Below are 15901 nucleotides of genomic sequence, written 5' to 3' on the forward strand. Positions count from 1 at the left end.
TCAAATTTACAAATTGCAATTATATGTCTGCGAGTTAGATGTTAGCACTAAGTAATTTAATAAATAAAAACAAATATTTTTGGTTTAGAACCACTTATTGCTAGGTATTTTTTTTGCAAAAAAGTTTAAAAAAACATCAGGTTTTTTGTGTTTTATTTTAAGTTTATGTTTTATATTTTTTTCAACCCACAGATCAATGATGTTTAAGTTACTTTTCAATTGCATTTTTTAGCTGTTACCTAATTCGTAAAAAGTTTTGGTTTTCACGTCTACGATTAGGTTAAATTGTTTTTTTTACAAATTCAACTACATTTTTTTTATTAAAAGTTATTTGTAAATATTAAAAAATCATAAAAAGTAAGTCTTACAATTTTTAGCTATTCAAATACTGTCGACCTCTATTAAAAGCTTCTAAGAAAGCATGCATCTGGCATAGACCCACCCTTTCTTATGCAGCGATATAAAAAATGCAATGCTTGTGAAATATTTATTAATATTTGCACAGGCAAAAAAAGCTTTATAGAAATTATCGAAAAATTAAAATGTTCCTAAATCGCCACGATTATCTATTTGCAGTCAGTTTATTGTTTGTTAGCATATTTCTGCCCGCAATAAACCACGATCCACTAAATACGACGAATAAAAGAAATTAAAAACTAGTCCGCAATTCATGATATTTTAAGGTTTGGTAATCCTAAGGGGTGTGACTTCGCAGCCAGTAAGACACAGGTGGAAATTAGCGAAAAAAATATTAGATTATATTACATATATTGCTGCTACTATGATGGCGAGTATCGTTTTCTCCGAGTAGTGGTGGAGAAGCTGCCGCAGGGATGATGTCCGTGGAAGATCCTCAAAGATCTTGTAGGTGCCTGCAGTGACAGGTCCGGGGGAATTCCTCTTGCTGCGATGATCGTGTTCGGGAGTCTCAGGTCGTATCTTCGTGTCGGTCGGTGGGGGCTGACCAATTACAATCCTGCAGCCTTTCTGTAATCTCAATATTGTTAAATAATCACATTTGGTCAAAGTAATTACGCGAGTTTCAAGAATAAAGTACCCCACAATCGCGGGCCTATGAATATAAATTTAATAAATTGCTTTTGATTTCGTCGTTTGCTTGAATTACATTATGTAACGACCTAACTTCATATTTTTGGAAACTAAATGTTGACGCTTCCTATAAATATGCTAGAACTCCTCTGCAGCACCTTATCATCGCTAGGGTACCATCAGTAGCAACTAGGGATTCTGAAGGTTCGGGTTTTTTCGATTCCCGGGACTCGAGACCCAAATTTCTTAAGTCCCGGGAATTCTCGAGACTTTGATTATTTTTCGTACAATCATGAAAAAAAATTATGTTAAAAAATTTACTTATTATTATTAACTTTAATTAACTTATTATTATTAACTTTAATTAATTTATTATTATTAACTTATATTATTTGTGTTATAGGTACGATAGGTGAAAATTTATTGAAACAATTTAAAAACACTTTATTCGATATTTATTTAAATTTAATTTATTACAATTTTTTTAATCGAAATATTTATATCAATATTAAGTTAAAACCTTTATTTTTGTAAGGAAAAATATGTTTTTAAAAACACCAAGGCGTTTAATGATGAATCACATAGCCTGTTCCTGGTTTTTGTGGCAAATATTCCAGATGTAGAAAAAGCTCTCTCGCTTTCTGTAGATGTTGGCTTAATTGTAAGCAATGATTTGAATAAAAGCTCTAGATTCGGAGTTCGCTTGATAGTTGAATTTAATATCTGAAACTCCTTTTTAAAGTTGAATTTTTTATTTCTAGTCGTTGAAATATTTTGGTGGTTCGTGCGACAGAGTTGTGTTGATTTCAAATATTTTTTTTAAAAGGAAATTAACAATAATTTCGGAAGTTAATAAAGTGGCATCTCGACGACTTATAGCTTCAACTGCCAGTTTTATAGAAGTGAGTACTTCACAAATATTTTCCAATACGTGAATGTTCGATTCATTCCAAATTTGGCCGATGCCAAGATCAATTAATGATTTTCTAATGCAATTTCGTAACTTTCAAAATCTCGAGATCATGGGTAATAAGGAATTCCACCTTGTCTTCATATCGAGACATAAATTAAGCTCGACATCAAATTCGCTCTTTACATATTTTTGTAAAATTGCACTTCGGAAAGTCTCGAGTCCCGGGCTATTAATTTTTAAATTCCCGGGACTCGAGACAGCAAAAAATCTTTGAATTCTCGGGAATAAATTCCCGAGTTGTCTCGACACAGAATCCCTAGTAGCAACTGACAAGATAAAACTCAAGTTTATTTTGTTTGTTTGTTCAGAAAACTTAATTCATTAAATATCGATTCTCATTTAGTATCACTTTAGCAAATAATAACTCTTGAATTTTTTTGTCCTTATAAATCGAATAAAATAAGGCTTCATATCTTTGCAAAAATGACTCTTCAAGTTGAATAGAAAACAAATGTTTTTAAATACTCACACAATGAGATTTCAACACCTTGAGCCATTTCATATGCATATATTCCTGACGATGCACACCGGACACGCTCACCTTCCAATTTATGCAGATTAGAATATGGTGATGGTTTTAACCGCCGATCGGTAATAACTTGCATTTTTTGGTTTATTTGGAAAAAAAACAAATTTATACGACTGTTACACAACAGATTAAATGATGAAAGAAATACGAAAGTTTTTTCGTAAATTTCCTATCTTTTCTTTTTTCTTTCTTCCACTGAAATCATTGCTTTTCAGCAATACAATAAAAAAAAATTTAAAAAAATGAAAATTTTGCGCTTATTTTGAAAAATTCTACAAAGAACTTACATTTATTCCGCGAAAATAAAACCAATAGTGTTTCACAAAAAATCTGAAAAGTCAGAAATAAATGCGTTTTTTTTAAATAGATTCTGTGTTAAGTATCATATGCCTTAATTTTACACAAAAGAGTATACATTGAGTTTTTTTATGTGTCACAAAAATAAAATTGAATTTGCGATTAGTAATTTATTTACGTTAAATTATCATCAAAAATATATTACCATTATTAATATTAATAATTACTACTATCTCGATTCAATGGACCCTTTGATCTGTTAATAGTATACCTATTTATATGGCAAGAGGAAGACTTTTTATAATTGTTTGATTCTTTACAAGCACAATAATATATAGAGTCATTGATCGATGAGCGCGAAAAAGGCTTCCGCAGCTAAATGTCAATACTTTTCTTAATGTTTGAAGATAAAAATATGACGAGATGAATTCGAAGATCACACGCTATGGAGCAACTTACACAATATTTAAGCATACATTGAAGGACACTAATACTAAAATGTGATGAATGAATGGTAAAAAATACCTTAATAAAATACGAATTATATTTACATGTATTAAATTCGTATGAAGAAATACATGCGATTTTAAAATTATTTATATTATATATATAAATTTATTTGATATTAATTATGACTTGTGTGATGATTATTAATAAATAAAATATTTTTTTATAATAATTCTAAACACACATAATTCATCTTTATTAATAAATGTATATTCACTAAGCGCGTTGAACAAATTAACGCTTACAATTGAGTACACAGAATCCGCTAGGGAAGAATAAGTTTTTTTTAAATTAATGGAGATACTCATAGTAGGATTTGTCCATCAAGGTCCATCTCGACGGTGATGACACCTTTGAAGAATGGGCAAAGATGAAGGTGCAGCCAAAAAATGATTTACAACAGACGATTCGGCGTCGATCACACAAGGTCCTATGTATATAATTAATTTATATTATCCACGCACAAATATCTATATATGAATTTAGGTGTATTTGAATTGTGGTCAAATAACCTTGGAATAACCAATTGATGGTAGACAAAAGAGTTTGTCAATTATGTAAGGAAGATGCGTATATATATAAATAAGAAAAAACTGCTTGTTAGTCACGCGGAAATTGCTAATGTACAATTATGATGAATGCATTTTTTACTACATCTTTAAAATATATATAAATAAATAATTGTAAACTTTTAAATATGATTACGTGTTTTATCGCATCTATATATATATATATATATATATATATATATATATATATATATATATATATATATATATATATATATATATATATATATATATATATATATATATATATATATATATATATATATATATATATATATATATATATATATATATATATATATATATATATATATATATATATATATATATATATATATATATATATATATATATATATATATATATATATATATATATATATATATATATATATATATATATATATATATATATATATATATATATATATATATATATATATATATATATATATATATATATATATATATATATATATATATATATATATATATATATATATATATATATATATATATATATATATATATATATATATATATATATATATATATATATATATATATATATATATATATATATATATATATATATATATATATATATATATATATATATATATATATATATATATATATATATATATATATATATATATATATATATATATATATATATATATATATATATATATATATATATATATATATATATATATATATATATATATATATATATATATATATATATATATATATATATATATATATATATATATATATATATATATATATATATATATATATATATATATATATATATATATATATATATATATATATTTATATATATGTATACACCAAATAAAAAATCGCCCAAAGTTGAGCAATTTAGGACCTTGACCAAAAAAATGTTATGACTTATATTATAATATATAAGATTACAACTGAAACAGGTGTCCTTGTGCAAAATGCTTTCATCTAATAGTTAATTTTTCTACAGATTATTTTAATAAATTTTAATTAATGCAATATACTTGTGCATAACACTATTATGTGAATTTTGTAATACCCAAACCTAAGAGAAATCCTTGTTATTTCATATATTTAATTCAATGTTTTGAAATACTTAAAATAAACGAAGAAGTAGACGATCATAACCTACTTTAAAATATGAATTGCCAAGGTAGTTATATCATTATTTAAATATACATTATAATATGCAAAACTAACTTTTAGTTTATTTTTATTAAATATATGCTTTTTTGGAAATGCATTTTTTTATATAGATTATTTTTAAATAGCAACAATTTGTGCGATAAAAATTATATAATATATAAGTATATGTTTTCAAAGTGGTCTCGAAAATTGGGTTGAACTCTTGGGATTCATGTGACTGCTTAGCTGGATCTGATCGTAGAAAAGTGTAACTTTGTTACACAGATTTCTACCATACATTTTATTAAAATCTCTACCATTCTTTTGGAAATATTTTTTATAGAAAAGAAACATAAAATCCATTATTTTACACACTTTATACAGTATTTTTTTTAATTTTAGCATTAAAAAAATTTAAGTATATATATTATAAGAAAAAAGTTTATAGTCCTGAACAAGTATTTAATGCCGGTGAGACTGGATGCACAACAAAACAAAGATTATTTGTTTGTTGTACCCAATGTAATAAGATTTTTTTTTCTTAGAAAGTTACAAGATCGATTTGAACAAATAGCAGACTTTGCGTAAGATGATAACCCTAATATTAAAGACCGAAAAGTTGTTAAATCGCGCTTTTTTACACTTTTCTAACAAAGCATAAATATAGAAAAAATTGTTAGTGGTATAAATATGACCCATGGAGATTATAAGCCACGATCATTATTGCAAAGATAACAAGAAAGCTGTACTATTTGTAATTGTTAAATAATAGTTTCAAAACTCTCTAAGAAGTGGAAAGCTACGTGATAAAAAACGTATATTATTTAAAGTACTTTGACTGATATACATATAATTAATTTTTAAGACTATTATGTCAAACATTTCGAAATTTATCATAATCTGACGAAGGTAAGTCTTTCATAATTTTATAAATTTAGATTTATACTATTAAATCTTAATTAAATTCAATGGAAATTTGCCTATACCGTAGTGCAGTGGTCGGCAAACTTATTAGCCAAAGAGCCAAATATGTACATTACAACGGTTAAAAAAAATTGAGAGCCAAATCTATTTATTAATTTAGCAAACCTTTATTATAATTTTCCAAATCAACACAAAGACGTTTAAATTTAGAGCTCCATATTTCCTTATTTTTTAAATCGAATGCGCGAATGCGCGTGGATATTTGTGCCAGAGCCGCACTTAAGGGGTCAAAGAGCCGCATGCGGCTCCGGAGCCGCACTTTGCCGACCTCTGCCGTAGTGCTTAGAAACTAACAACTCATATGTTACCTATAACAATTTTAAGTTAGTATGATAATATCATACGCCTTAGGTTAAAAAGTGTTGAAAATTAATGGTTTAACTAAACGTAATAGATAATTATAAATATTTTAATATTATACTACATGTATTAAATTATTTAACAAAATAGGATCTATTTATAAAAGTACTAAAAAATATTGTAAAGTTTCCAGTGGTATTGTCAGCGACGTAGCTATGGTGGGGCGGAGGGGGCGGGCGGCACTTGCTTGGGGGCGGCATATTCGCGATGGAATCGTCTGGTGTGGTTCTTAATCCTGAATAAACTAAAATTTATGTAAATCTACGAATAGCAAGAACTTAACAATAATCAATTTATTATTCTAAGAAATGCTGATTTTATGACCCTGCAAAAAAATGTATGGGAGGGAGGGGCAGTAATTTTAAGGATTGCCCCAGGCGGTACATACCCTAGCTACGCCACTGGGTATTGTAATACATACATTAAATAAATCAACGTGATTAAAAAAAATGCTCTACTTTTAGTGAATGAGATAAAATTTAACTATAGACAAAAAATCAATTTCAAACTAACAGAAACCTATAAAAAATCAACAATAACTACATTAGAATAAATTTAATTTTATTAAACATACACTAAAGATGATGCGTGTGTTGTTGCACAAAATAACTAAGCATAATAATAAAAAAACAGTCACTAGATTTAGTAGAAAAAATAGCAACCTAAAAATCTGCGTCAGAGGAGATAATATCAGGACTATACCACTAAAGATGACCCTAACATTGATGGTTGAAACGTTTGCCAAACGTCTTATTTTATTCCACGTTTTCCATCGCTTACTAATGTTACGACTTCAACACTTTTTTAGCATTGCATGGTTTTTGATCTAATTATACACTAAAAAAGTCCTCTTATAAATCTATCTTACATCTCTAAATTATTTCTGTTGAAGAAAAGTTACATATTATTTATGTACATTTTTTCGATACCAATAATGATTCCATAATAGTAGTTTTAAAAAAAATGTAGATACATGTATGTATGAACATATAAATTTATTTACATATTTACCCCTGTTTCCCCTATAGTTTATCCATTAGAACTTCGCTTCGAATACCGTTGATTTTTTCAGCAAACATCATATCGAGCTTTAATACATTTGGCTAGCAACACATTTTTTCTCACATCGTACACACAAGACTGATATAATAATAATATACATACATACTTGTACACATAACATCCTTCGTACCAAATGTGTGAATATATTTCACCTTGATGCATAAGCACGAGCTTTTCCCGTATACGTAGACGTAACGTACGGGCTAGTTAATTATCACGGTTAAGTTTACCCATAGAGTTAACTGACAGTGTCGCAACAATTAGGCATTCGCGTAATCTTCAACATTCATGCATACTTTGTATTTATTTTGAATTTTAAATAATATAACACGTTTATTGATTCTTTACAAATATGCCACGTCTTATATAGTAGAAGGTTGAAAAGTAAATGACATGGATAGGTATAGTTCTGCAAAATTCATTCAATATATAATTTTCATTCAATGTTAACATCCACTTTTTTGCAAACAGTATACATTTTGTCGTGATTTTCTATTTAACACTTAACATCACGGTAGGCAGCCAGTTAATGAAATGTATAAATATGAGAAGAACGAAGATTTGAACCCGGATGAAAGGATGCCTATGCTACTTAACTCACGCAGGTGTCTTTTATACCAAAATATCCATGTTTGGTGGAAGGTCGATGTTACCTGCAAATTTGATCGTGGATAACTTTCATTGCCGGTCTAACAGGTAAAAAGCTATATATGTATTCATATATAATGGATAGGTTGACCATGTTTTACTTTAATTTATATAATTTATCAACTCTTTGCTAGTCCAATTAAATACTAATCATTACCCAAGTTACTTAAATTTATAATTTATTTATTAAATACATAATAATAAATTTCATTCATATTTCAAAAACAAGCACTCTTCTCTGTCTTACACATTGCAGCATCTTTTTACCTTGATTTAATGTGATGCAGAAGAACCTCCAGTAAAATAGATATTCAAGAAGTTTTGCAATAGTAAATAATTTAACAATATTATATGATATGATCTAATCATTTTTTTTTATCTTTTTTCTTAATTTCATGGATAAACATTTTACTGCAAATTTCTAGGTTTTTGAAACTTTTTCCTTAAAGAATATTATATAAGTAAGTTGATAAATATAATAATTACCTAAATTTATAGATTTGATAAGTGCCTACGCGGAACGACTTATAAACAAGTAAAACTGTATTGTTTTCAATCGACAATATATCTAATGAAGTTATGAATTTTACAGAATCTTATCTAAATAATCACTGTATGTATATGGTTTGTAGCCCTTTTATGTTAAGGTAGTTGATTGCTAGGGTATTTGAAACATTATTAATTCATTTAAATTAAATTAAGACCATCGTGAAAGACAATGCATACTACTATTGCAATACACAAAGAATATAATACAAGTAAGATAAAAAAATAATCAATGGTAAAAAAAAACACCAGACCAGCTCCTCGTAGCTGACATTAAATGGTGACAGGGTGACAGCGAAAATTCTGAATATAGGTGATTGTTTGATTGTCAAATTTATTTTACTTTTAAGTCCAACTGCTTTATATTTTTCTCTATTTTTACGTAAAAAAAAATATAATTATAGGAAATGTAAACGTATCATACAAATGTAAAATACTAATATAATTGTAAAATATTTTATAACATAATATTTTAAAAATAAAATTATATTAACATCTGTTAAAATACAGACATTATTTTTTTATGTATATTTATTTACATATTCTTAAATATATTTGTGTATATTGAATATTTATGGTATTTTTGTTGTTTAAAATTTTCGCTGTGCGCAATTTTTTTTTTAGCAATAATCACCGAAGCACATTAAATATATCAATGTGCAATGTCAGCGTATTAAGGAGTCGGGTGGCGACAGACATAGGCGAGTCAGCTAGTGCAGAGCTCTTGGCTATAACGTGCAGCAAAGTAGGACGCGATCGTGATTCTTGAAGACGTTCCAGAACCCTAAAATATGCTTGGCGGCATACAACTTTCTGCGAGAACTCAGTGAATCGTATCCAAACGCTTTTAAAAAAAGACGGTCATATATTATACATGAACGGATAATAACTAAGTATCCTCTTATTATCCTTTTCTCAAATTTATCGATTAAAATGGAGTATTTGTTTATTTGGGGATTCCGAATTATAGATACTGATTTAAGGATGCTACAAAATAAAATCTCATAGAGAAAAAGAATAACTGATGGATCGTCAAAGTGAAACGCATTCCTCATAACGAATCCGAGTATGTTGAAAGATATTTCGCATACGTCGTTTACGTGTAGAGAGAATCTCCAAGTGATTCCGAAATCTTTAGTGGAAGTTTCTTTAAATAGAACGTTCCCATTGATATCATAGGATTAATCTGATGGAAAAAATATGGCACTTTTCGACACATCTCAATGTGATTTTTTCAGCAGCTTTAATTCCCAATTCTCATTGCCTTCACGATGACAATAATTAAGCTGCTCAAAGGAATATGAATTGATATCTTATTATGTCAGTGTATTCAAAACATATATTTTAGCTAGCAGGAGAAAATAATTTAACAAACACAACAGCGAAAATTTCGAACAGGAAAATTCTGATTATAGATGATTAATATACACATTATGTTTAAAAATACGTCAAAAAATTTAAAAAAGTCTGTATTATATATCATATATTAAAATGATTTTAATTTGAAAATTTTATATTTTCAAAATATTTTTTTAATTGATATGATACACTTACACTTCCTATAATTACACATTTTTTCTCTTAAAAATATAAAGCAGTTGAATTAACAGTAAAATATATAGTAGCTTCCCCCCCCCAACAACATGGTAAATTGGGGACGTGCTACTTGGGTGCGTGTAGTTGGGGGCCATTTTTTGCAATACTTACGCGCGTGTGGTGAGACATCCTTTTGGCTCGCTCACACATAAAGTAACTGGCACGCAAATAGCACGTCCCTAATTTAACGTGTTATTGTGGGGTCTACTGTATTTCACAATTAAAAAATTTTCACTGTGTGGAATTTTATTTGCGCAAAAATCCGTTCACCCAAGATATGATATAAATAAATGAAACCAAATACAGGCGAAACAGGATATAAAAGCGTACAAGAGATTGTGAGGTTGGGTGCGTCGTACGACCTTGAAAAATATCTAATTTTTCAGATCCTAATCTCAGCGTTTTGAATAAATTATTTTCTATAAATTTTTGACTTGATTGCTAATTTAAAAAAAAAAATGATAGTTTTACAAAATATATTTTATTAATGAATTATAATATCTACATATTTACAATAAAATCGGCAGTTACTACTTCGATCATCAAATCGGATATAATTTTTTTATATGATATAATTTTTAAACTAGCAATCTATCAGTTATACTAGACCTTTTTATCCTCCGAGCCAAATACAGATGTTTGCTGCGTTGCGTAGGCCGCACGACAAACAAAAAAATATATGAAAATAAATACACAAAAACAAAAATGTATTCAAAATATTTAAAATTATTTATTTAAAAGTTATTGTTTTCTGATGTTGAAGCAAGCTATTTTAGAAAAATCAGGTTGCTGATTGGTAAAGGCTGCTCTTAATACATTATCCAGGTGAGAATCAGTAAATTGATTTCCAGATACGTTCTTTGCATATTTCATTGTAAAATAAAATAATTCACAAATATACGTTGGGTAAAATGATGTAAGCAGTACGTGGGCACAATTTTGTACTCTTGTATTTTTAAGGTATCAGTTTTAAAAATTCAGCATACTCCTTTGTCTCCATTTTCCTTAAAAATTGCTTTCAGATTCATATTGTCTTTAAGCTCGATGAATTCGGCAAATAATGGTGCATAATCAAATCCCAATGCTGCTAGTTGTTCAATATATTCATTTCTATGTGCTAGGAAATTTCTATAGGCAGTAAACATTTCTTGATTTTCTTAAATACTGGAATCTGGCAAGGCAGCTAAATAATTTTAAATTGTGTATAATATGGTTTTCCAGAAAAATGTCAATACCATATTGTTGAGCTTTTATTTGACTTGAAAACAACTTTAAAGGTATGAAAATATTTGGTAATGATTATGAGCGTTGGGCCACGCATAAAAGCTTGTCTGGCCACTGGTTGAGTATCGCTGATCTACATTTTTTGTCATAAAAACAATACGCTTAAGCAGATTAGTTAATCGCTTATGCAATTCTCGATTATCCTTTAATATCCATAAAAAAAACCTGAAAGTATTTAATAATAATATTCATGTATGCGTTTTACTGATTTTTACGAACGATATATTATTTAATAACATAACTGGTATTTGATTTAAATAATATATTCTGGTATTTAATACTAAATGATATCGTTTCAGTGTTTAAGGCAAAACCCCAAACATTTCAATCGAACTACTTCCATAATTTTAGTACTGTATCAATAAGTTAACATTGAACTATGGAGATTTTTTCGTTTATATTATCTAAAAAAATATGCCATAACCGCCGTTTGTGACCCCATGTTATTTTTAACAGAGGGGGGAGACCAACCTTTGGAGAAATGTCGCCATATAAAGACAGCCTCGCAAAACTGTCCACTCAGTTTGTGACAAGCCAAGACAACAGGAGCACACGAGACACACAAAAAACGTACGTGCCAAGACTTGATTGTGATTTGTGACAGTGACTTTAAAGTGAACCTAGTGAAAATTAAAAATAATTAATTATTTTATTTTATTGTTCGTAGATAAAAATGATGTTGACCAAAGTTTTTTTCGTGGCTCTTGCCCTCACCGCCACAGCTTTAGCTTCGGATGATATCGAAGTTGAAAAAGCTGAAATTGTTCCTTTGGCTGAAGCTATTAAAGAACCCGAGGTATGCTTTGAACCTTGCACTCATATTATATTTGTATTGCATAACGACAGACGGCGTAGACAAGTGGACGCCCGAGTTTGTCGTGCTAGTTATCACTTCACTTAGCGCGTATTGTTCTTTTCAGGCTCAGACTATCACCGAAGGTGAGGGTCCAGATGCTCTCGTCAGGACTAAGAGGGGATTGCTCAAGTTGAAATTGGCTAAATTGGCTCTGCTCAAGGGTGGACTTCTATTGAAGGGTGGACTCATCGGAGGCGGAGTTTTGGGAGCTGGTCTTCTTGGAGGAGGTCTATTGGGGTATGTATCATATACAATAAAAAATCCTCTACCCTAATCTACAAAAACAGCATATTTTTATATTTATTTTAAGTCTTACTAACATGTTTATAGTAGTTTAAACATACATATATATTCTATAAATTCATTTAAGTGTACATTTTTACTTTTTTAATTACTTTTAGGTTTATAAATAATAAATATAAATATTCATTTCACACAAAATTCATTAAAAATTCTATTTAAAAAAATAAAATAAAAATAAAAAAGTCTACAAATTCTGTTTAAAAAAATATCATAAAAACCTTGTACTCTTGAGATGTCATTTGAACCATTATTGCTATAAAAATAATATTAAAAAAAAAAAAACCTGAAACCTCTTAATGATTTATTTTTATATTTTATATGAGGACGAAACAGCATCGTCTTAGACTAGTAATTCTGAGGTTGCGGGTTCGAGCCCCGGCAGCGGCACTTGATTTTTTATTTATAAAAAATGCACTATTATATAAAAAAAAAACTATCCCCAGCTGCAGTGACATCTATTTATTATTACACTTAATAATTTATAATTATTAATATAGATGTCACCGACTCCCAGATTGTCAGTCTGGTGGTTAATACTTACTTGTAGGTATTTATTATATCTTAATGATTTACTCTGTTGGTACAGATTTAACGCATTGGGCTCACGCCTGTCAGGTTATAACGGAAGAATTAATAAATAAAATACACACACATACATATAACTTGATTTATATAAATAGGAATCAATAAGCTTAAGATTAAACCAAATGGTATTTATCCAAATTGGAATAATTCGAACAGTATTATATATATATACCTAGGACTAGTTAAATTATAAATAACACCCTAAAAAAATAAGGGATAGTCTTTTTAAATATATATGTATGTAAATCATATTTGAACTATTTAATTATGGTCTTAAAAGTCGTCTATTAAACTGGTAATAATATTAATTCTGACGCGCGGCGTCAAAATCAGCATATTGATCAGTGTTTCTCAAAATTTGTTTATGTAATATTTTAACTTATTTGTCTAATAATCAATCATATTTCAGAGCCAAGAAAGGACTTTTGCTCGGAGGAATTTTGGGTAGCAAGTTCGGAGGCGGAGGTGAAGGCGGCCATGGTGGTCATGAATTTGGTGGAGTTGGATACGCTCCAGGACACGGATCATATGCACCATCAGCACCATCTTTCGGTGGTGGCCATTCTTTCGGCGGTGGACATTCTTTCGGCGGTGGACATTCTTTCGGTTCCTCAGCCCCATCATACTTGGTCGTCAAACTGCCACAAATCCCTAAACAATTCTCAGCACCAGCCCCGTCTTACTCATACGGACCACCAGAACCGTCTTACTCATACGGACCACCAGCCCCGTCTTACTCATACGGACCACCAGCCCCGTCTTACTCATACGGACCACCAGCTCCAATCTACTCATCCCCAGCCTTCTCAGCTCCAGCTCAAGAAATCTCATACGGCTCACCATCCTTCGGCGCCACTGATTTCTCATCCTTCGGAAGCGACATCCAATCAGGATCTAGCATCCCATCAGGATCATCTTTCGACTCAGGATCTAGCTCTGGATATCCCTACCCTGCCCCAGCAGTTAGCTGGAGCCCACCAGCCACCAGTTATGGAGTACCGCACAAAACCTATGGCGTACCTTCAAAGTAAATAGCGCAATAGTACATTTATTTACAATAAAAATCATATACTAATCAATTAATTATTTGTTACAGATAAGCGTTGAGATACTATCTCGATGATGTTTAAGATGTTATTTAATTTTTATCTCACCGTCAAAACAGCTCGAATTATATGCGTTACGCATAATATTCAATCTATATTTCTGTGAAATGTGTTCAATTTAACTGTGATAAAAGTCAATGGCGGTGGTTAGATCGCCAAAGCACAGTTAATAGACCCATGAGATGATAAGAACAATTATTATTATATTTTAGTGTTAATATAATATAATTATGTTAATATATAAATATTGCGTGTGCCATTGACATCGAAAATCAATGAATCATATATATAATAAATTTTAATACCAAAAATGACTCATTTATTCAATTTCCAAATTTAATTTATCATAATTATGTAATACAGGTATAATAAATTTAAAAATACACTATATGCTAATTGGTGTACCTTAACACTATTTTTGTAATATTTAACTTAGAATTTATACGACACTGTTAAAAACACATCAGTTGAAAATCACACATGAATTTAAATTGCACAATAATCTGACCAAATCTGATACTTGTTGTTGCGCAAAGTGTAATTGCTAATACGCGTTAATCGTAAAAAATAATTAAAATTACATTTTTAACAGATCGTTGTCAAATATCAACTATTTCGACACAAAAAACTCATTGAAGATTTTTTTTATTGTTTCAAATGTACCCAATTTTGTAAAAGGCCTTTGTTGCAAAAGACGTTGGGCAACTTTTCTTCAAACACTTGTTCCTCTGTGTGAATATTTTAACGCATTTACCACAAATCTTGACACGAAACCTATTTTTGATTTTAATGTATGTATGAATAAACTGCGCGGTCAATGCGACATTTGACATTTAAATAAAATATGCCAAAAGTGGCATATTTTATTCGGACATTTTTATTTCATTATGCGGAGCTAAAATTAATTTTAAATTGTCATACCAATTCTATTTAAATTTTATTAAAGGTTACAATTTACCATATCTGTGTAGTTTTATCAAATTCAGATTACATGTTTATCATCTTTTGAAATACAGTTAATTTTAATATTTTATAGCTATTATAGAAAACACCATCTTTAAAATACTCTTTCTTACCAAATATTTCCAATGGTTTTTTAAACCATACAATTTTTATTTTGCATGTACTCACTCTTCTAAGTAGCACCACAATAATACATTTGGGCAAAGAGACCTTGAAATTATTTGCTTGCTAAAAAGCTCGCATATGATGCTGTGTCAAGTTGCTCAATTCTGCCGGTATATTATTTCAGGATTGTGTGACTTCGATCATATATAAAAAATCTATGCATTATAGTGATATTAAAAATACCATAGAAAAAAATGAGCTTTGCATCATGTAAAAATATTTTTTAATAAAAATAAATGTATTTGTTTTTCGCATTTTATATTAATTCACATTTAGCAAAATAAATATTTAATCAATTAATTGTTTATTTATAAAAAAATGATTTGTAAATGTAGTGGTTTGTATGCCTCTCTCGATATTT

At 29.0% G+C, this 15901-nt stretch overlaps 1 protein-coding gene across 1 annotated transcript; it reads left to right on the top strand.

Annotated features, from left to right (window-relative positions):
- Positions 1-12021: 12021 nt before the first annotated feature.
- LOC148231051 (uncharacterized) lies at positions 12022-14726 on the top strand. Its single transcript, XM_088194645.1, has 5 exons — positions 12022-12132; positions 12230-12358; positions 12483-12655; positions 13716-14333; positions 14403-14726. The coding sequence occupies exons 2-5, from the start codon at positions 12236-12238 to the stop codon at positions 14404-14406; spliced, it is 918 nt and encodes a 305-aa protein (XP_088050771.1). The 5' UTR covers positions 12022-12132; positions 12230-12235; the 3' UTR covers positions 14407-14726.
- The last annotated feature ends 1175 nt before the right edge of the window (positions 14727-15901 follow it).

This window comes from Plectrocnemia conspersa, unplaced genomic scaffold (assembly GCF_051122295.1).
Source record: "Plectrocnemia conspersa isolate PC_06_02 unplaced genomic scaffold, ASM5112229v1 ptg000010l, whole genome shotgun sequence".
NCBI classification, from domain to species: domain Eukaryota; kingdom Metazoa; phylum Arthropoda; class Insecta; order Trichoptera; family Polycentropodidae; genus Plectrocnemia; species Plectrocnemia conspersa.